This window comes from Nanorana parkeri, unplaced genomic scaffold (genome assembly GCF_000935625.1).
Source record: "Nanorana parkeri isolate BGI_ZX_2015 unplaced genomic scaffold, ASM93562v1 scaffold957, whole genome shotgun sequence".
Classification (NCBI taxonomy): Eukaryota; Metazoa; Chordata; class Amphibia; order Anura; family Dicroglossidae; genus Nanorana; species Nanorana parkeri.
This window is the reverse complement of record NW_017307225.1, coordinates 179,728-203,903: the sequence shown is the minus strand read 5'-3', so window position 1 is coordinate 203,903 and position 24,176 is coordinate 179,728. Positions and strand designations below refer to the sequence as shown.

The following is a 24,176-nucleotide window of genomic DNA, read 5'->3' as shown; positions in this document are numbered from 1 at the left end:
ATGACAAGTTCCACTATACTGTACCTTCAGCTGCACTTTCATGTTGATCTCTTCTCTCCAAGCGGTGGAATGCAGAAGGCTGTTGGAATCTAAAGGATTCCCCTAATGGACTCCCGCAGGAACGTCATTCTGCCATGGGATAATGAAGAAGCTTGTTATCCCTCCAGGGAAACACTTGCAGCAGGCGGAGATAGGAGGAATAAAGGAGGAGTATCCTTCCCATGTGCACCTATCTCCTAGGACAGAGCAGCATGTAGCAATCTCAGCCTACTTTATGGCTCCCCTTCACACAACATAGCTACTCCAAAGTCCCTATGTAAATAACACTCAGCAAGCCCTTGGAGTGGGATTTTTAAGGGGAATTTGAAGAAAAGTCAGTGATTCATACAGATAAAAAAGGATTGCTGAGTTTCAGTTAAAGCAGATCTAAACCCAGTCACTAAAATCTCATATATGCTTTATAGGGATAGTCCGCTTTTTGCAAACAATGAATAAATGCACCCATATAGCAAAATGAAAAAAAATGCATTTATTGATTTTTTTTTATTGGAGCCTGCAAAGCATTGCAACCGTGATCAGTGACCGGCTGGTTTAATGAACAGGCTTCTGCAGACTATTCCTCCAGCTCCATTACAGTTTTGGAGCTGGAGGTAGTTATTAAAGTGGTACTAATTCATTCAATAATGAATCCAGATCAAACAAATATACATTGCCCAGCAAAGTATTTCTTAACATTTTTGCCAAAACACTTACAGTCATCATGTTTCAGAACAGCTCCGATTATCTCAGCTTGGCCAGCTGATTCTGCAGGAAACTGAAACTTTTAAACATCAAGAAGCAGAATCCATGATTTATTTAGCATCTAAAATCACTTAAAAACCTTTTGTCCCTTGCAGTGGGGCTACCTGTTGTCTATCTAATGCAGGGGTCCTCAAACTACGGCCCGCGGGCCACATCCGGACCCGCCAGGGTCCTTGGCCCGGCCCGTTCGGGTGTTAAGGCCGGGGAGCTGCAGGCCCCTACCTTTACTACCTCCCGGCCGGCCGTTGTAAAGAAAACGGCCGGCCGGAAGCGTTCTAGATAAGCCACGCCCACTTGCGCGTGGCGCGCGAGCAGGAAATCCAGTCAATTTAAAAACAGGCAGCGATGCCGGTTAACGTACAAGCGATCCGCCGGCGATAGAGCCGGCGGATAGCTTGCATGGGCGGTCGGCCTGTGCCCCCCCTCCTGTTGTCACGCTGAGCCCGGGACCAGCATAGTGCCTCTGTCACAGGGGATCAGACGGAGGTCGGTACAAGACCTCCCTCCGGTTCCCTCTCCGCTGATCTCATGCAAACATGCGTCTCTTGCGCATACCTGCGAAAACGACGATTGCGCCCATTACGCCGCACATGTTACATATCGCCGCAAACATCGCAGTGTGAGCAATAATTCTAGGGCCATCAATCACTGATAACACTAAACTGATGAGCTGTAAACGTTTTTAAAGCGTCGCCTATGGTCAATTTTGGGTATGGTTTTTTTTTGCCATTTTGCGAGTGCGCACAATTTTTAAGCTTGACATGTTTGGTGTCTATTTACCCGACGTGACCTTGTCTTTTATGTTTTACCAAAAAATTGGGTGATAATAAATGTTTCCTAACACAATGTAAAAAAAAAAATTTCTGTAATTTTCCCGAAATATAGTAAAAAAATAAAAACCGCAGTGGTGATTAAACACCACCAAAATAAAGCTCTATCTGTCCCCAAAAAATTGTATAAAATTCATTTCAGTACAGTGTTGCAGCACGGATAAAATGTCAATCAAAGTACCGCAGCACTGAATACTGAAAAATGGCCTGGATGGGAAGGGGGTCTAAACATCTGGTCTTCAAGCAGTTAAAATAGGCCCAGCCGCCCTAAACAACATATAGCAGTCAATCGGCCGGCCGGCCGCGGGGGTCCAGGGGGAGATCGTCATTCCGCCGGGAAGACACGCAGGCTGTTTCGGAAGCTTGGCAGCTTCTGTGTTCGGCCTGCGTGGCTGCGCCGTTTCATATCAGGACGCATGCCAAGGCAAACCAAATGCCTTGGTTCCTTTAGCAGCACTGGCTGCGCCCCTCCATCTTTGGGTGCACGCCAGCACAGGCTCTTGTAGGGCCGCCAATAAGAAGAGAACTGGGATATGAAGTGATGTCATCTCCCTGCCTCTCCCAAAGCTGCACGCCGCTGTAGAGATGTAAGACAGGGCAGTCTACATGCCCATTTATTGTAATAAATAACAAATACTTGAGCTGTAGAAATCATGCTACACATGTTCCAGGCTAAGATAAATGAATTGTATTAATGTTTTGTTTATTAAAGAAGTTGTTAAAAATAATTATATATACCCTCTAAGGGCTTATTCACACCAAATCAGCAGCTGCTGGAACGCACAGCAATTGCTCACTAACGTTCCCCCTCTGGGACGGGAGGGGGCGTGGCAGTGCGGCACCACAGTAATTGTTTACATTACTAGAATTAGAAAATTATTAACCAGGAGTTGTAAAAAACTGTCTAGTACTATTTTACAGTAATTTCATAAGCCGTTTTTAGCGCGTAGCACAGTAAATCCTTCCTATAAGAAATAGGAATTTCGGTGAAAAAAATTATTTTTAACCCTTGCAGTGGGGCTCCCCTCGCACTGCAAGGGTTAAGTGTTTGTTTTGGTCTAGGGAGAAAAATAAAAATGTTATGCTCACCTGATGCCCTGAGCGCGCTTGCTCTTAGACCGGTCCCTTTCGCCTCGCTCTCCGTCTACTGCAGCTGTCTAAGCTCCTGTGATTTATCACGTTCAATACATTGTGTATAGGGCCATTCCATTACTGCAGTTGAGGAGACAGGCTGGAGGGAGCTGCCTAACTGCCAGCCGGCTAAGAGGTTTGGGTGAATATAACGCGTTATTTTACACCCTAGGCAAAAACGAGCACTTAACCCTTGCAGTGTGGGGGTAGGCCAACTTGCAGTATGGGGGTAGGCCAACTTGCAGTATGGGGGTAGGCCAACTTGCTGTGTGGGGGTAGGCCAACTTGCAGTGTGGGGGTAGGCCAACTGCAAGGGTTAGGATTATTATTTTTTTTTAAAGGATATTCACATGTCTCATTCCATCACTTGATTCCTTTAGTCCCTTCTCACATAACTTGTATTGTTATACTGTCTCATTGAGTCCCAGGCTCCTCTCCATAGAAGCCATAGTTTCCATAAACTTCCATGATGATGACCCCAAAGCCTAAAACTCAGACGTGAACTGCTGTTGTCACCATCCAGAAACCAGCCCTGAGAAATGACATGTAGCCATTGCTGGAGTGCATGTAGATGGGAAGTAGATGCAAAGAGGCTGCAGGAGATTTGTATCACTAAGGTGCAACAAAGAATGAAAAACGGTAAAAACAAGTATTACATTTTTTTTTTTAAATGGCAATTGTTTATTATACACTGTGCTTGAAATATCAAATGCCATTCAGTGATGGGTTATATGTGATTTCAATAATAAAAAAAAAATTAAAGTTACTATGCTATAAAAACATACAGACATTAGTTAGCAAGACACCCTGCTAGCACCAATTGTTAGGCTGGATTCACACCGGTCTTTTCGGTGCATCATATTGCCAACGGTCCCAGATTCAGTGGGCCTAGCCATCCTGGGATGTGCTGCAGCTCTCTGTAGATTCGGTTTGGTGTAGGGAGCAGTATAATGCCGGCAGGAGGAGGGGAGCGGCGACGTAAGACATAGACACTACACAAGGTGTCTGATTGGTCACTATAGTTCCTCTCCATCCCTTCACTGGGCACTGTTGTTCCCCCACCCCTCCAATGGGTACTATTCCCTCCTTACCCCCTTCCCCTGCTGGGCACTATTGTTACTTCTAACCCCTTTACTGGACACTATTGTTCCCCCACTCCTTTACTGGGCACTATTGTTCCCCCACTCCTTTACTGGGCACTATTGTTCCCCCACCCCTCCAATGGGTACTATTGTTCCTTCCAACCCCTTCACTGGACACTATTTTTCCCCTACGCATCCACTGGGCACTATTGTTTCCTCCCCCCTCCACAGAGCACTGCCCCTCCCCCCTCTCCCCGGATGGGCTCTATTGTTCCTCCCCACCCCCTGCTGGTACACCAAAGCCACAGTTGGTGTACTACATCTCCCTTTAGTATTTAAGAATTCACTTTCAGGAAGCAATACTCTACTGCCACCACTCTTTATACCAAGGTAGAAAAGCTATATACCAAGGCAATACAGTTGTGCCAGTCTCTAACAATGAGAGCTGGAGGGACAACTGAGATTGTTATTCTTTACAAAAAATTAAAGTTAACTCATGATGATAGTGATTTGGGGGCTGCCATTGCTGACCACCTTCTAAAAATGCTAGTTGGCTAACAAATATGCTGACATGCTACCTTCTGTACATACTGAGTCACTGAGCTGAGACAAGCAAAAGGGTAAGCATGACAGCCAGGTAATATAAGCATCTTCATAAGGAAACTTCAGAAGTAGTAATGATACAATAAAAATAACTAGCTGTATTCGGATGCAATGTGTCTACACTGAAAGAAGATATACTATAACAACCAGTTGTTAGCAGAAGTATAAATGTACATACGAGGTTAATATGCTTGCTTTACTTCATGACTTATTCTTTTTTAATTTTCTGAACCAGTTCAACTAGAAAAAACCTGCCAGCTGCATGTACATTAATATCCTGTTATAAATTTTAAGAGCCGAAATACATAAAATAATGTCTGACTTCATCTTATTGGAAAGATAAAAACTGTACAAATGTTTGTGTTTGAATACAAATATGAGAATAAACCTTCCAACATTTGAAAAAGAGGAGGACTTGATGTCATCATTCTGGTAACAACAGCTGGTGTCACATAAAACATGCATTCATTGCACAGGGTTACTGTGTTTGCCAGTTTGTTGGCCATGATTCAAATTCTTCTATGGCGTACTATAAGGTTAACAAAAAAGTCACAAAAGTCAGGAGGGTATTTTCTATGAATATTTCAATGACCTAATCCCAATATGACCTGCAGATTTGTAGTATGTAGGCAGGTGTTGATGATGCCAGTCTGTTAGATTAACAGGTCAATGCACATTTAAAGTCCAATGAGAACACCAAACAAGACAGTATGAGAGTCCAAAAACATTTAATAATGGATTGGGTTCATAAACGATAGCAAAGCACAGCCAATGCGTTTTGGGGTTTTTAAGCATCCCCCTTCAGGGTTTAAACATGATGGGTAGTATTATAGACTCAAAAACTTGCACAAATCACCAGGGGTTAATTAATTGCTGTGTAGGGTTTAATAACAGTGATATGCATTGGCTGTTCTTTGCTGTTGTTCATGAACCTGTTTCTTTATTAAACATTTTTGGACTCTTATTTTGTCTTGTTTAGTACTCTCATTTGACTGTATATATGTGCATATCTTCAATCCTGTATTCCCGTGCAAGTGGGACATCCCATTTTTGTTGAGAACAGCCTCACCACAGCCATTGTGTTTTATCATGTTCCGACGGATCTTCTGAATATATGAATCCAGTGCCTCACCTGTACTTGTTACAGGATTGACAGGTCAAGAGAGTAAAGCAACAATATGTCACCACTGATGACCGTGGATGCTTACTACTGGTGCTAGGGAAGCCTGACATAGAATCTTTGTCCTGGATTCTAGTTCTCTCGATATTTGGGCAACCATCTTTGACACAGCGGGTTTCATATAGCCCATGCTGCATCACTTCTGAGTGCCCACAAAGTTGGAAAGTTTCAGAGAGGGACAGGTACCCATTGGTAAGGTTAAGATAGGCCTAGCATTAGGGGCAGGTTCCTGTCGCTATGAGATAGTTTAGGGACATTCCCAGACATCCTTGGATATGGCCTGGCGCCTGGACAAAGGACATTACTTTTTTAGCTATCAGGTCTGCCGCATTTTTGTGTACCACTCTACTAGGACAACAACCCTTTTGAAAGGTCACCTTTAAGAAGCCTCATGGGTACACATTTTAATCTCCCAAAACAGTTACTTTCAAGGCATGCCCACTGTAATGGATGCCAGTGTACTTATTTCAGCTCCCAACTGAACATTTAAGCCCACACATTGCTGGTGTCATAGCTGATCACATGTGCAGCACCATGGCAACTGCAATCCAAAGTGGTTGCAGCATTTTGTTCAGACCTGGACTGGAGGCATAATGTGCCTTGAGTTCCCGTGCGGCCAATCGCATTGCGGCCAGAGGGCGTGGCTACGGTGCCATTCAGTTCAATGGAACGTCACGCCCCCTCCTGCCCCACAACATACTGAGCCGGCCGCAATGCGATAAAGTGCGTTCTGGCCAGAATCGGGCTGGAGCACACTGTGCCTGGTGTGACTGAGGCCTAAAGCAAGCCCCACAAAAACTGTACAAGGATGGCTGACAAGGCTAAGTTGGCTGTTTCGCTGTGTGTACAGTAATGCCATCTTAATGCATATGTGCGGAATAGTGACATTCAGTGAAACAACTGCTGACAGTAGCACAAAGGTTAGCCGTTTATTACTTACAGGTTAAACACTTCTCTTCTTTTTTTTGTCTATGTGTCCCATAAACATGTGACATGTGTGATGTACAGTTTGCACACTGCCATATAAATCTGAGCCATTTAGTCATTAAGTAACACCAGTCTAACCTAACAGTAGCAATGTAGCTAGGGTACTAGTTATGTGATTAACATTAAAGCTGAACTCCAGGCCAACAGCTAAATACAAAGTTGAAATACTTATTTGTGACCTGTTTTACCTGCCAAGAGATTTTATATTTGTTCAGCCAGTTTTGTGAACCATTCACCAATGTCAGACAGCTTTGCCAAATTTCTGACCTCCAGTGCAGTTAAGCAGTACAGCTTGGTCAAAGACCCACCCCAGTCTGTTCTCTTGATATAAAATGAGCAGCAGCACTGTGTTTTCCCCTCCTATAACCATATTCACAGTGTTAGACTGACACCACTGTGTGCAGAAATACAACTGCCTCAGGTCTCATCTTTGCCAAATCAAGTGTCTTCCTCCTGAAAAAGCCCTTGTGGGGTTAAACGCGTTGAGACTTCAATATAAACCATTATTGTTGTTAATTGCATTGGTGTTGTATCTTGTTGATATGGATACGGAACTATGTAAAGGCGTAAAGGCTGCACAGTAAGCCTTATGTATCGGCAATAACTGCTAATAGTTTGTCTAAAACGTTTGTTAATATGAAGATGCACTGTAATTCTATTGTTTTGCTTTGTGATGTATATAGTTGTATTTAATGATTTTAACTGGATAAAATAAAACATACGTTGTTTTAATATATACCAACTGCCTAAGCACTTTTAAAGCCTTAGTATATGGTTTTGTGGCTTATCTGTTTAACAATTCTCTTTTGTGCTCCATTGTATGTGGAGGGAAGTTGTAAAGTAGAGCAAGCAGTGCTAGAACCAAGGGGGCATTTTCCCAGGGTTGTATCCAGGGCCATCAAGAATTTGAGAGAATTGACAACTATAGGGATCCACTATTGACACAGCCAAGTGCAAAACATGAATACCGGAATGGGAATTAAAAGTGTCCAGCAGGTTGACTATATTTCCAGCGTAGTAGAAAATGTCCAGGATTTCAATATGCTTATAAAATATATTTTTTTTTTTACTTTTTTTTTTACTACTTACAATGGCAGTTGAAACACAAATATTGTTTATTACTTTTTTTTTTATTTCATACTGTGACATATTTGATTATTTGCTCGTTTTATGGGTAGCATTGGGCAATCATAAGTGACAAAAATCAGAAGTTTTATGTTTATGTTGGTGTCCTGTTGATTTGTATGTTACAACCCTGTCCCTGAGACTCTTATCTTTCCAAATGGCTTGTGGTAGGTTCAGAAGTATGTCCTACAATTAAACAGATGGGGGACAATTGCAGGTGCTGGTGTTTCTACTGGTAAAAGATAGTGCACTAGTCAAATGCTGTGCAATAATATTTATATATCTATATATCTATAGATATATAGATAGATATATATATATATATCTATCTATATATCTATAGATATATATATTCAAGTGATACCATACAACAAAACAGAAGGTATGACATAAAATATATCCAAAACAAAAGCTCTATTAAATCATAAAATACAACATATTAATATTATTAGTTATGTCATAAAAAAAGAATTAGACAGTCATAAAAAAAGAAACAAAACTTGTAAAAAAAAAACCCAATCCATGAGTGATAAAGAAGCATAGCACAGATAAAATATATCAGAAAGTACACATGGTGTATGCATAACATACCTGTCTCATCCTGGTATGCAGTAAACGTGTAGCACCCAGCCATCGAATATAAGCTCCTCAGGCAAAGCTGAGTAAAATAATGTTACTTTTCTGCTAAATTCCAGTTTAAAAGCCAGAGGACAGAACGTCATTAACTTTGATGTCACAAATTCACAATCCAGTCTGGAAAACCTTGAATAAAACAAATTTTGTAGGTGGCCAGCAGCTTAAGTGGTGTCACCTTGCTGAGAGACACTTGTAAACGTGTGATTTAGTTTAGCTTCGCTCATTCCTCAAGGTAGAAAATCATTAACAAAGGAGATGCTGGTCACTTTAAAGCTTTAAGTAATATTGTTTTTCCCTATAAGGCATACTGTGTAAAGGTCACATGTTAAATTACATATTAAATGACAACTTCCATGAAAATCAGTGATTATTTCCAGCATTTGATAAGGGCCCAGCTCTGGCTAAAAAAATTAATTTAGAGACTAGGGATAGGTTAGAACCTCTGTCAAATTCTTATTGCTGACTTCATCAGCATTTGGGATGTTTGTCTTCCTGTTGTTACCAGGACATTATACAAGGGGAAATTGGAAATTGTTCCACTGGGACCACAGTTGGTTCTAACCCTACCCAAAGTCAACCAAAAAAACCTCTTATAAGCTTTATTTAATTGGTATGATAAGGGCCTCAAGCATATAAGTGATTGTAGAAACCACACTTTATTATGGCCATAGCTAGCCCAGCCATATATTATGTCTATGCATGTGTATAGCAGATCAGCAAGGGAAATGAAATAAGAAAGATAATCCTGCTGGATTTTTTAACAAATTTTATTAAATTGCAGATCAAGGGTAAGGAGTCAGGAGTCAACACAGGGCTGAAGCGTATTTTAACAATTGTAACTTTGAAGTTATTTGAATTGAATGCAATGCCTAGTTCACATGGTCATCTTAGCTGCTCTTACCATGAACATAAACCCTCTATCTCAAGGTGTATCATAACTCCTTTAGGCACTTGAAATGTGTGAAAGTCTAGTATTGCTTTGCACCAGCCTAGTAGTTATTTTTTTCCCTATCTTAAAATCCAGCCAGGTCATTGTGATTCCTTTTGTTAGGGCAATGCCAACCTCGGGGGGACTGGTATTGTATGTATGGAATGTTTTTTTTTCCAGATTTCAAATCTTAGAATATGTATGCCGTATAGATGACAAGTGTTGGACCCATGTAATACTTACAGACAATTTTCGACTGTGTATATGCAAGTAAAAAGCTAGAGCCATAACAACAGCTACATTAAGCTTTTACAAACAGGTGGTAAATGTTTTAATGGTTCCAATGGTTTCCGTGGTTCCAATAGGTTCCCGTTTTTAAGAGTCAAACAGCACTACATTGAACTACAGTGGATTCAACTTTAAAATGATGTGCGTATGTAGCGCACGCGCAGCGATCTTTTGATACCTGCCGGCGGCCATCTTGGTGATGGACGCCGGCAGAGAGAGGAGGTGACAGTCACACGGTGGGATAAGGTATGCCGCGGGGTCCCCTCCTCTCTCTCCTGATACTGTCGGGCGTTCGGTCCATGACCGAGCGCCCGACTTTTCAGAGGGGGGTGACATCAAAATGACTGCCAGTCATTTTGATGCCACCCCTCCAATGGTGTCACCCGGGGCGGGCCGCACCCCCCTCGTGACGCCACTGGTAAGGAGGGCCCTGCCCGTGAGAGCTTACAATCTAAAAGGGAGGGGCAAGTCATATAAGAGGTGGTAGCTCAGTGGGGATTAATTGTTAGAGAAAGTGATAGTTCAGTGGTTAGGTTGAGGTGAAATAGGCTTCAGGTAGAGTAGGCAGTCAGAGTAGGAGATGGATGGACAGATTGGAGTAGGGAGTTCCAAAGGATAGCAGAGACCCTAGAAAAGTCCTGGAGGCGAACATGGGAGGAGTTGACAAGGGAGATAGGGAGCAGGAGGTCTTGGGAAGAGCAGAGGGGATCCAATAATTGTGAATTATGCTTAAAATCAGGGGCATTGCCTGCTTCTATCGAGCTGTTCATTGATACCTATATGGTGTTTATTAGTACCCATATCATGATACAGTAGACTCAATTAAATACATTTACTTGTACACTCCTTAGGTAAAGTGTCATATTCATGATATTTGAATGAACTAGGGATTGTAACGTACCTCGGCTCCGTGCCACGTCCCGTGTGCGTTCCAGCGTGGGACACACCAGACAGGGAAGCCGCCGAGGGTTCCCTCCCCCATTAGGGGAGGTACTATGCGCTCCACGCTGGAACGCGGAAGTGCGCCGCGGCCGCATGACGTCACGGCCGCGGCCTATTTAAACTGTCTGTGAACGCTGCAGGGTGTTCACTATTGGGTTCGCAAGCCCAAACAAACCCCAGGACCTTTTGCTCCAAGGAAGCCTGCCTCCACTTACTCCAAGAGGACGAGCCCAGCACCCTGCAGACCAGTGCATAAAAGCGCAAGTACTTCTCAGTGCTCTCTGAGCCATCATATGGGACTTAGAGGTCGTCCTCTACTAGATTGGGAGTTGTGCATAACTTATGGACTGCCTATGTTATACTGCCTTGAGATCTGCATACGTTGTATCTAGCCCGCTTAACCTAGAGGGACTGTGAGATTCATAACCCGTGCTAAATATCAACCGTATATATATACATCTGTGAAGTTATATTGGGGTGACTGATTGCTCATTGTAACTACGTACACTCCATATACTTAGGAACCATCTGGCTTCCCTGGGGTTACGGCCGAGTACCACTCACGCTACCTTTTTTGTGTTCTTTAGTTAAAACCGGCAAATGATGCAAGAACCCCAAACTCTCTGTCTTTGCAAGAGAGTGACGCCTGGGGTTCATTGACTGAGTGCCGCCCATTAGTCACACCTCGATCCCTTGAATCCGCAGTTGCGATCCTGACCAAGCTACTTGGAACCAGCGGCTGTGACAGGGATGCACCGATACCGGTTTTTCGATATTGAGTACGTGTACCGATATTTATCTTTTGAGACTCGCCGATACCAAGTACCAGTACTTCCACTAGCATGGAAGCCGGGCACCATGTCATTACCCGCTGCCCGGCTTGTTGATTGCCCGGGAAGCTAGCTCCACGCTGCTTGGGTGGCTCCACGCTGATTGGCCGGAAAGCCAGTTTCCCAGCCAATCAGCATGGAGCCGGCTTTCTGGTAAAGACCCACCTCCAGGAAGCCAGTAGGTGGGTCTTTACCCCCCACCCGGGAAGCTGGCTCCATGCTGTTTGGCCACCTCCATGCTTCCCAGCTCCCAGCCAATCAGCATGGATCAGGCTTAACCGGTCAATCAGGAAGCTGGGCGGTGAGTCATTACCCGCCACACGACTTACTAATTGGCGGGGAAGCCAGCTCCAGAGCCCCTCGCGGCACTGCCGGTCAGAGGAAATCTCACTCTGACTGAAAGTTCCAGTATCGGGGGTAAGTATCAGAGCATTTGGGCGAGTACTAGTACTCACCCAAATACTCGGTGTTAGCACCTATACCAATACTAATATCGGTATCGGTGCATCCCTAGAATGAACAAATGAACAATTTTATTTCAGCAGTTGACCTGCAACAGCAACAGGATAAAACATAAACCGTTTTTTTTTTCCATCAATCTTATTACAGTTGCAGTTTTCCTAACACATTACAAATATAGGCACACAAATGTGTTGCTATTGACGACACCTCCATTTTTCTATTTTGTTTTTTTTTTTACACATCAGCATCACTGAATTAGCCATCCCGTAGTATTGCAACCAGTCAGAACATTAGAAATGCCATGACTTGAGCAGTAAATGGTACAAATAACTGTAATAAAAGTAAACGGCACAAAACTCTAATGCAATAAACCTAATCCCTTCATGAAATCTTCAGATAAATAAAGACATGACAATATCTATGAGATGGAGAACACAGAGTACAGAAGATAAAGATAGAAATAGGTAAAGCAGGTATAGGACAAAGGTTCAATGAGATAAAAGCGTTATACAATGGACAATAACACATACACAGGGATTTCCAATAAGCCTTTTTATTTTTCCTTTGTTGCAACAGTATGTTCAGCCTGCAGGATGAACAAATAAAATCTAACAAAATCTCCCCTGCCTATTGTATTCAGACAGCTGGCACCTGCCACTGTTAGAATAAAACGAACAATGAATGCACCTGCAGTCACTGTTTGGCTGACAACTTTTGTTGTGCTGGGTGGTGCTGGTAGGGTCATCCACAGCTTAAATTTGAGCACTGTATGGCTCTCTAAAGTTAGGGCAAGACATCAGATTATTTGGTGAGCTGCCAATGTTACCATGTTACATACTTGCTATTTTGTAAAGTCCTATCAATTTTCCTAATACGAAACCTGTCAGACGGTTGGTAACCATCCTGGAAATGTACAAGTTCTCAGGCAGGTACAACACACTACACAATGCTTCACAACTGGGCAAGATGGGGCAGGTAACAGCTGGTCTGACAAGTTCTCTTTAATCTGAGTTTTATATAATATATTTTTTTTTAAATCACCTTATTAGGATGTCCTATACAGGGACAGACTGTATACTAAACCTCTTTCAGCCTAGTACACCCCTTCAGCAATAACAAACCTACTAAGCTGTCCTTAGAAATACAAATTTAGTCTCCAAGCAATATTAAGCATTTAGTAAGGCTCTATATTATGCCCAATAGTCCTTTCAAATGCTGACAAAGGCTTAGAAAACAAGAAATAATGAAACAGCAGTGAACGACTTTCCAAACTTTTAAAAACTGCATACTAACCACTTACAAACTACTCCCATTATTTTGAATGTTGACAGCTGGGTAAGCTTAAAGTGACACTAAACTCAGGAGTTAAACCTTAAAAATGCATTCAAGTACCTTTTACTATTAACAAAAATATATCTTGTTTGTGTATCATATTGTAAAGTTGCCACAGCTCCAAGCTTGTATCCATGATGGACAACAATCTCATGTTTACTTATCTAAGATAGTAATACTAATTTGAAGTGAGATTATAGTCCGTCACGGGAGTGAACTTGGAATGGTGGTTAATCTACAACTCACACAGGGACCATGGGGAATATAAGTAGCCACCGCTCCAAGCTTGCTCCAGTGATGGACTACAATCTCATGTTTATTTTACTGATTTGTATTGAGATTGTAGTCTATCACATGAGTGAGCTTGGAGTGGTGGCTTCTTTACAAAACACACAGGGACCATGGGGATCAAAAGTAGGAAGAAAGGACAGTGTCAGCACCAATTCAGAGATGATTTGAGGGTCTACAGCCGAGTGATACATACATTTTTGTTAATGGTTAAGGTAAGTGAATGCATTTTTAAGATAAAACTTCGGAGTTTAATGTCACTTTAAGCAGTTACAAGCTGCTGACAACCATGGAAAGCTACAAGGAGCACCCCAGTGACTGTCAAGTAATCAAGCCACCTATTACCTGCAAGTATACCATTCTATTCAGTTGGGATTTAAACTTTTGCAGAGAGTTTAGCAGGTTGTTAACACTCGCACTGACCAACATCTTCTGTAAATATCCAGCCTGATAGAACCATTTGGAAATTTCTACGTATTGGCAGAAAAGTCTAACATGATGACCAGTAAATTCACATCATGTGCTATTAGGAATGATCCAAACCTCCAATTTATTACTACAGTCTACCGTGCCACATGGTCCACTTCACAAAGTAAAAAACACTTTGTTCCTGAACTTTAGTTTACCTTTCTGATTAAAATCCCCTCTAAGATATTACATTATCCAACGACACTTGTGAGGCAAAAAATATTAATGAACTTCTCCTTAATCTTTTTGATTAATAAAACCACCAGGATATTGCACCCTCCAATGGCCCTCCATAAGGTAGAGAGAGAGACATTCTGGAGTCGATCTCTGTTGTTGTGCAGGTGAAAAATAAGTTAATCTTGGCTTGTAACTAGAACTCTGTGACCTGCTATCAAGAAAATATTTCCAGGAGCTATAAAAATATTGCAGATTACTCAGGTAATATAATATTACTTACAATATCTATCGTAAAAAAATGTCAAGTCCTAAATGATGATGTTATGTACAACCTACTGGTGTTTTTTATTGTCCGGCTTTATAAAAAAAATACTATTTAACTATCTTGATTTTGGCACCAAACGTTAGTTCAAGCTGACATGAGTTAGAATAAAAAGTTCAATCAAAGGCAGGTAATCCGGTACTGGTAAGTGACAGGCTGATCCTTCTTTGTTAGAGCTAAAAGAGATCTCAGTTTTCTGTCTGTTGACTTCAGTTGGGTACCAAGCATGTACCGTCCTCCTGCTATTATTGGCTTAAAAATTCATCGCTCCTGTTGATTCTCCTCCTCCATCCACTCATAACATCCAAAGGCATTGCTTTTATAGGTCACTTGGAGATCATTAAAGTGTATCTCTAGGCAAACTTTTTTTTTTTGGATAGAGTGGCAAAATGTTAGACTTTCTTTCACGTTGTCCACTGGGGAGATTCACCCCTCTATTTGTACTAGTGACCATTGTCACTGAGAAAGCAAGTGGGGGGGAAAGCCAATATAAGAGTTGTCCCCAGATGGAATCTTCCAACAGAGGTGCCTGTTCTGGAGACAGCAGGCAGGAGAATTCCCCTCTGTGAGATTTCCTCTAAACTCTGTTTTGTCTATGGGACATGATTTAAAGATACATAAATAACCCTGCAGGGTATCCAAAACTGAAAAAAAAAAAAGTTGGCTATATTTACACTTTAAAGGAGAAGAATTAGGAGTTAATTAGACAGTCAGGGTGGTTCCTGGGATCCTGGGAACCGTGACCAGGTATAGCCACAAAATAATGGCTTTACTTTTATTTATTTTTCCATGTATAAGTGCAGCACACAACACTTTACTTTGTGATAAAGACACTGAATAGCTGCATTTTCTGTTCAGTGGCATTTAGCACAGATTCACATAACAGTGTGTACTGTTTGCATTCACAAAATATATAATTTTTAAAGCGACCACTGCAAGTTGATCCAAATACAGTAAAGTCAGCAGCCTGCAGGTATCCTTAGATGTGCAAATAACAGTGACATTGATAGGAGCAGATGAGACGGAGCTGTCCATGGAATAGCACTAACCTGGGCACTCATGCACTAGTAATTATTGTTCTCACTCCGACGTTCACAATGATATGTAACATGTATAGTGCAATTGTTGTTTTTGCATGTAGGTGCACCTGATGCTGTTTGAGTTTGTATGTGCATGGTACGTGGGGCAGGGCTTTAAAAAATAATGGTTTTGTGGTTTTTTTCATTTTTTTTTTATATGAGATTTTAAATTTTTTAAGCTTTTTTTGTACACTTAACTTTATGGCTATGACATAGGGGGACTAACAATCCTCATATGTGATAGCAAAGAGGATGTGACAGGTCCTCTTTATGGTCCATAATAGAAGTCACCAGCACTCGATAATGTGTGCAAGAAGTAAAGCACTTTTTATTAAATTGTCACATGCGTCAAACAGCCAACGTTTCGGGGGCCGCGCAGGGTCCCTTCTTCTGGGCGACATAGGTCCTTTTTATGTAGACATCAGGATCTATTAGACCCCTAATGTTGCCTATGGAACCCAAAGCAGCTGATGAAGCACAGATCGTGCTTCATCAGCTTCTTCTCTGGCTACAGCAGCTGGAGAAATGACACACTGAACCCGGAAGTGATGTACTACACATTGCTTCGGCTTTCAGTAATTGAAGGGGAGCAGAGCCGCTGGAAGTATGCCGATCTCCCTCCATTAAAGCTATACAGACCCGCTGTGCCAATCCCACAAAGGGGACAGTGGAGCCGAGGATAGCCGGCAGAGGAGGCACTCCCCAGCACCATACAAGCGAATTAGCAGCTCTATAGCCGTCCGAACGGTTGTATGTAATAGCCATCGCTGGCTGTAGTTATTACAAGGCAGGGGGCAGGTCAGACTGCTGCCGCGGTCTTATTCTGCAGTCTAATGCCAGGGACAGACGTTTCTGCTGGGGTTGGGGGTGCTTTAACAATAAAACTAATAGTAAGATATTGAACACCATTTATAAAGCAGAGAACTAAACTATCTTGCATGTCCATACACTTTAGGTGAAAGTCACATTTTCTGCTTTATAAATAGACCCCTTATTGTTTTGCTGTCCTCTGATTTTCTTTGTATCAATTTAAAATGACATTTCAGTTGGGTTTCATCAACTAATCAGAATCAGCTTTCTGCAATTATACATCATCGGACTTGTATACACCAGATCGCCCAATGGAATGGCTCTTTAAGGTAATTTCTTGTACTGCAACCTCTAAAAGCCAAATGGATAATACACGATAATTGCAGGTCACTGCAGAACATTTATAAAAATGTGAACAAAGTGGCTAATTTTGTGCAGACAGAGCACTAGAAAAAGTACATGGAGTAAAAGCTCAAAACTAATGACACCAAAAACTCACTGAACTTCCAAAAGAAGTCTATCACATTTTAGCTTGCTTTTAGTATCCATCGGGCCACACTTCCCTCTTCGGAGCACATTTACAAGGTACAATTAAAAGGAGAACTATGGGGTTAAGGCTTTTCCACATAGTTCTCCTTAGGGTAACGGGAGGACACAAACTAGCGTCCTCCCGTCACCCTAGGCTGTAGCTCGCGGTATACTGAGACGCCGCAGTATATACTGAGACGCCGCAGTGGATCCCAACAATTATGTCTGGATCCGCCCAGCTGAGTGACAGCTGGCTCTGCCTATCTAGAGGAAGAGCCAGCTGTACCCGCCCCGTCCGTTCCGCCAGTCAGCGCTGGCGGATCAGCTGGGAGGGGGGAATCCAGCCCCTCCCCTGTCACAGCAAAGAGCCGTGACAGGATCGCAAAAGCACTCACCTCATAGTTCTCTTTTAAATATATGTTTATATATGTATATATTGAGGAAGTGGGAAATTATTTTAAAAGTGTATTGTTTCCCATTTCTTTTGTGGTAGACCCAGCGCAGGGTATTTTAACTCTTTCTTCAGCACTTGGCAAGCATTTGGCCTGATTTGCCAATCAATTTCTGCCAGCAGTCTCTCTCTCTTAATTATGCAGTGTGGGTGTTTTTCATATACCTTTTTTTACCTGCATGTACAGGTTAACTGCTTTGAGCAGGGGTGGGCAACTCCGGTCCTCCAGCTGTTGTGATACCCATGAGACATTGCAAAACTGGCAGGCATGACTCCCAGAGGCAGATGCATGATGGGATTTGTAGTTAAAGCACAGCTGGAGGGTTGGAGTTGCCCATCCCTGGCTTAGGGGGTCCGAAGGATCCCTAAAACCAGTTGACTTGGGTGAGGAGGGGGAGTGTCACCTACTTGAGGGGCAGGTAAGTGGAACATAGGGCAATCCCCATTGCTGACACCTCCTCCTGGGCATGATGGATGCTGGATGCTTGGCGGGCTGGTTAGTTAAGGGAGGGAGGAGCATGCTGTTTGATTAAATACATTGCAGCTTACCCAATGTGGTGGCTGCATTTGTTTCCTTTTTTTTATTCACTCATTGTCCTCCAATATTATATCTGCTTTACGCTGAAGGCTAAGACTCATTTTCTGATTGTACAATTATTTATCTGTCTAATCCAGGAGTGGGAAACTCCGGTACTACAGCTGTTGTGGAACTGCAAGTGCCATGAGGCATTGCAAGAATGACAGTTACAGGCATGACTCCCAAAGGCAGAGGGATTGGTAGCTAAAGCACAGCTGGATGGCTGGAGTTGCCCACCCCTGGTCTAACCTGACCTCTGTAAGGTATCTATAAACATCCTCTCCTGCTGACACCAAAATCTGCAATTAAGCTAACCACTTAAGCTCTATGCCTTTTTTTTCCCCATCAGACAGACTGATTGTAATTCCAGCTGGTGTACATAGGAAAATCAATTATGAGCAAACAGATTTATGAAGGAGTAATATGTCCTTTGGCTGAAATACTTTCATGAAAAAACCTGTTCCATGCACTTTGGTGCCACCTAGTGTTTGCGAATAAAACAAAAAGGGTCTAATTGATGGAACAGACTGAAATGTTAAAAGGAGAACTATGGGGTCAGTGTTTTTCCCCCTAGTTCTCCTTAGGGTAACGGGAGGACACAAACTAGCATCCTCCCGTTACCCTAGGCTCAGTATACCGCGAGCTACAGCTCACAGTATACTGAGACCGCCGCAGCCAGAGCGGATCCCGACGTAGATGACGGGATCCGCCCAGCTGCGTGAGTGACAGCTGGCTCTGCCTATCTAGAGGCAGAGCCAGCTGTACCTGCCCCTCCCCCGTCCGTTCCGCCAGTCAGCGCTGGCAGATCGGGGAATCCAGCCCCTCCCCATGTCACGGCAGAGAGCCGTGACAGGATCGAGAGGGCGAGCGAACCCGCTATGTGTTCGCTCACCTCCCGATCTACTGAGCCGACCTGTGACAGTCTCATTGTCACAGGTCGGCTAACACTATGAGGGGAGTGAAAAGCACTCACCTCATAGTTCTCCTTTAAAGTCTATGAGGGAATATTCACAAAGCTGCTGAAGGCAGCTGAGTGAGTGACCCACCCGAAGTGAAGTGAGCCGAACGCTGTTTGGCTTATTCACTTCAGGGTTGCGCAGCTGATTTCAGGAGTACATTGACCTAAGGCCGGCCATTCGCCCCGCTTCGAGTGTCACCTCGGCTTAGTCGAGCCGAAGCATATGCCTTTGGCTCAGGTGAACCGCTCGGCCGCTTTCGGGAGCTGTACGGGCTATAGAGAATAGACCGTACAGCAGCCCTTCGGTTCCACTAAACCGAAGGGCTCCGGCGGCCAAAGCTAGCCGAAGGATCAGCCGAAGCTACGGTTTCCTTCGGCTAGCTTTGTGAATAACCCCCTATATTGTATTTCAGTGTAAAAATGTAGTTCTAATATGTTGTTTTTATAGTTCCTGAAAAGCAGGCTTAAGAAGCAGATTTCTTTCTTTCTGTATCTGAAAATGTAATCTTGTATCTATAAATATTGTGATTGTATAAAGAATGATGCAACGTATATTTTAGTTAGCACTGCTGGTCAGGGACGTGTGGTCAGAGGAGGCAGGTGAGGCAGAGCCTCACCTACCGTAGTATTATGAAGGAAAAAGAGTCAGCTTCAAGTCTGAAGCTGACAGCTTTTTCTCCATTCAGAACGGCTTCTAGCAGGTTACACAGCAGGGAAAGCCTCCCCGCTGTCTAACCTGTCATGGACGGAGCGTTGCCTGTTAATCACAGGCAGCGGTGCGTCCAGATTTTGACAGGTAGTTAGGTTACACAGCAGCGGGCTCCCCCACTGCATGTGTAACCTAACTTCTGAGGCAAGAGCTGTCACAGCCTCTACTCTTTGTTAGAGGCGTGAGCTCTGTGGATGGCTTGGACCAATGGCGTCCAATCAAAAAAGAAAAAAACACTGAGGCCATCGATCTCATTTATTTTAGGCATTTCTGGCCATTGTTTATACACTGCTGCTCAGTGACTAGTATACTGACAGATTTCTAGGTAGTATGACTGACAGCCTGACTTCACACACAGTCAGATCTCCAGTGAACGATATAATGCAGAGGTAATTTTTATACAATGAACAATCTTATCCATACCATCTGTCAGTAGAATTGTTCCTTCTCACTACTGGAATGAAAACAACAACTCCATTAAACCATCAATCTTAAGAGATCCATCCAAAGCAGCTTTTATGACATGAAGGGCAATGCACAGGATTGAAATAATCTGCATCTTTACATCCATTTCAAATTCCATGCTCGTCTCTGGACAAGGAAACTAAGGACAGAGTATGTTCATGGTGACCTTCCAACTTCTAAACATTAACATATCTGCTAAAATGAGAGCCAATGTACCTAACTTCCTGGCAGCCTGTGTCTGGAAACACTAAAACTGATCCCAGGCCACCAAGTATTTTACCAGTCAGATTGGTTAGAATACCTGTTGCCGCTGCCGCATGCTGTGGTTCCTCCCACTAGCCTGTATGTCTGTAGTGACATATGAACCTGTCGGATAAACCGCAGTATGTCAGGGGGGAGCAAGTATTTCACACCCCTGAAGTATAGAGAATTTGCAGTGGCCAGGGAGCAGCAAGGCAGATGGAATTTCAAGGCACAGGCCACCAGAAAGGTAAGTTTATTGCCTCTTCTTTTAGCAAGTATTTTATTGTATAGAAGTGTCCCTGTGCTGACAGTGTCACTTAAAAGTAAACCTGTACTGAGAGATTCGGTATCTCTTAGAGCAGTGGTTCTCAACCTGTGTAACCTCGGGACCCACATGTTTCCTTGGTCATTAAGGCGTGACCCAAAAATTATTTCATTTCTGAAACATTTTAATTTATTACACAAAACAACTTGTGCAGTATTCAGCAATATATATTTTGCTGAAAGTAAATGAATAAAAAATTTTTTATAAAGAATAAAAATATTTCTCTCTAATGCAGATGGGCCGGTCTATGCAGACATGACGCCGCGACCCACTGCAGAGGGTGTCGCGACCCACTTTTGGGTCGCGACCCACGAGTTGAGAACCACTGTCTTAGAGAGTGTATACTTCCATTGCTGACTACTTCTAAAATTGCTAATTGCTTAGCAGTCATGCCACTCCAATGGCTTAGTATTTTCTAGGTCACTGACCTGGAGCGAGCAAGCAGTTTAGGAGAATCCACTTCATTTTCTGTATACCTAAAGTGACACTAAACTCAGGAGTTAAATCTTAAAAATGCATTCAACTACAGTAAACTCCCCGTTATCCAGCATCCACAGGGATTGGTAGATTCCAGATAAATGTTGTTTCTGGCTGCTTAAGAGTTACTATTAAAAATAGGTCTAACTAATGCTATACTCCATACTGTAACATAAACTCTGCATTGACTTCATAATATTAAAATACAGTATTCAAAAGCAAATTAAGACAAATAGACATGAGGGGAATTTATCAAAACTGGAGTAGACAGATCTGGAGCATTTGCCAATCAGCATCTCTCTTCAATTTGCTCAGGTAAGATTTGAAAATGAGACAAAGAAGCTGATTGGTTGCAGTGCAAATCTGCTCCAGTTTTGATAAATTCCCCCCACTTAGTATTAGCGCTGTAAAGGTGGCCATACACTGTACAACCATCGCAAGACCTTAGTCTTGCGATGGTTGTAAAGTACTTAAAAAAACGTACGATCTGCCTATCTTGGACAGGCAGATCGTACTCTCGATCATCGCAAGCCCGCCCCCCTGAGGGGCGGGCTTACGATGACTGTAATGAGGGGCGGGCTTACGATGACTGCAAACGGGCAGTGTGCGCGTGCGCACACCGGCCCGTTCGGCAGTTGTCGAACCAGCAGGCCACTAACTCGCCGAGAATCGTACGATTCCTGGCGGGTTTTCTAGCATGCTGGTTCGACGGAAGACGTGCGACCGTACAGTAGAAACGGTCGCACGCCTTCCATACACTGCGGGATTTCCCGCGATTCTCGTACGAGAATCGTGCAGTGTATGGGCACCTTAATAAAGGTGATCTAATAGTGCTTTACTACAGGTGCTATAATGCAGAACTAGAATTGATCACCAGGTGGCGCTTGTTCACAGACGATCATTTGCAGGATAATAAATGCCACAGATCAGCAAAACAGTGAGTACTTTTTTTTTCTGGTTAGAAGAGAACTCTGGTTAGTTGAATACCGGATAACAGAGTGTTTACTGTACCTTAAAGGAGAACTATGGGGTCAGTGTTTTTCCCCATAGTTCTCCTTGGGGTAACGGGAGGACACAAACTAGCGTCCTCCCGTCACCCTAAGCTCAGTATAGCTTGCGGTATACTGAGACGCCGCACCTGGAGCGGATCCCGACTTAGATGACGGGATCCGCCCAGCTGCGTGAGTGGGAATCCAGCCCCTCCCCCTGTCACGGCAGAGAGCCGTGACAGGATCGAGAGGTGAGGGAACCCGGTATGTTTTCACTCACCTCCCGATCTACTGAGCCGACCTGTGACAGTCTCATTGTCACAGGTCGGCTTAGAACTATGACGTGAGTGGAAATCACTAATCTCATAGTTCTCCTTTAACTATGAACAAAAATGTATCTTATTTGTGTATCACTCGGCTGTAGATCCTCAAATCATCTCTGAATTGGTGCCGGCACTGTCCTTCCTTCTGGAGGGTGTCTACTTTTGTTCCCCATGGTCCCTGTGTGTGTTGTAAACCGCTCCCGTGATGGACTACAATCTCAGTACAAATTAGTAAACTAAACAGGAGACTCTAGTCCATCACACAAGTGAGCTTGGAGCGGTGGCTACTTTCCAACACACACAGGGACCATGGGGAACAAAAGTAGCCCCCCTCCAGAAGGAAGGACAGTGTCAGCACCAATTCAGAGATGATTTGAGGATCTACAGCTGAGTGATACACAAATAAGATACATTATAGTTAATAATTAAGGTACTTAAATGTATTTTTAGGATTTAACTCCTGACTTCAGTGTCATTAAAGGGTTATGAAACCCTCGGCGGTTTTTGAATATATCTACTTCTAGCAAGCAGTAGATATATGCAAAGTGATTTTAAAAAAAAAAGCACTGAAAAGGGTTAATACTTACCTCTCTCTCTGTTGCGCGCTCCCATCCGAACATCTGAAAATTTCTCGGGCGGCCGCAAAGGATCTTGGGGCAGGCGCATACGCAGTTCAGTTGGGAGACGAGGAGAGACACAAGGTAACTATATGGAGCAGCGTGCACCCGCACAGACTCCGTGGGAAATGAGGAGGACAGTAGAGTCAGCGCTGGATCGGAGACCCGCACCATCGCTGGAGGGACAGCTGAAAAGGACAGTAAATAAGATGATGATCGGATTAAGAGACTTCATTTAAGGTAAGTCCCTACATTAGCATTGTGGGGGGGACTTTTGACTTTAATGTCACTTTAAAGAACAACTAAAGCCAAAAACGAAAATGCAATATCGTGTGTCTTACCAGTGCCTATACATGCCTGTGTTTCAGGCTAAGAACATGTTCAGAAAATAGAGAAAACATTTTCAGATATGTGTCACTTAAAGAACTTTCTTCTGTGAACAACCAATCCCTTCAGCCTTAATATAATGGAGATAAACGAAGGCAGACATGTTTGAAGTCCAGCCTGGGTGTCAACCATGGCTCTGTCTAGCAGTACAGTGGAGGAGTGAACGTATCCACCAAGGCGAAAAGCTGTGTTATATATAGGATTGTCCAGTGAATATATAGAATATAAAAAACTGTAAAAAGAAAACCAATGCACATACTCCATCCAATGACTGGCAAGCTGCTATATTTTGATTGTTTGGTCTTGTGGTTTAGATACACTTTAAGCAAGCCATTAAAAGACACACAAGAAATATAACACAGTAAGTCTGACTGCCCCAGTATTATCAAAAGGGAGAATCCTTGCTTATTGTGGAAATAGCATGAGTAGTAGAGATTGAAGTAGCTTGTAAAGTGAACCTGTACTGTGATATTTAGCATGTTATGTTATGAGATTCCTAAACAGACATCCAGTAATCATTGGGTCAGGCGAGTGTAGAAACAAGGCTATTTTGCCTTGTAAGGTCAGAAGAAGGCATGGAATGAGTGTACAAATCATACTTTAAAATGTTTTTACTAACAAAATAAAGGTAAACTGATAAACAGTTTTACATACTGTAGAATGCTGCCATGGCATGAAAACAATTTTGCTTTCCTAACAAGTTAATAAATGAATGAGTTACTGAGATGTCCCCATTTAGATCTGAATACAAGAGGTTTCCAAATCTGAAAGTTTACTAAATGGATGACATCCTTTCACATTTGCACTTATATACACCACTTGCTGG

General features: G+C 43.0%; 1 protein-coding gene across 1 annotated transcript in view; it reads right to left on the bottom strand.

Annotated features, from left to right (window-relative positions):
- TRPM6 (transient receptor potential cation channel subfamily M member 6) overlaps positions 1-8,523 on the bottom strand; it is a 148,253-nt gene extending 139,730 nt beyond the window's left edge. Inside the window, exon 1 of the mRNA XM_018566528.1 lies at positions 8,331-8,523. Within this exon, the coding sequence (XP_018422030.1) occupies positions 8,331-8,339 (9 nt within the window). The 5' untranslated portion in view covers positions 8,340-8,523. The remainder of the gene's footprint in view (positions 1-8,330) is intronic.
- Between the last annotated feature and the right edge of the window lie 15,653 nt (positions 8,524-24,176).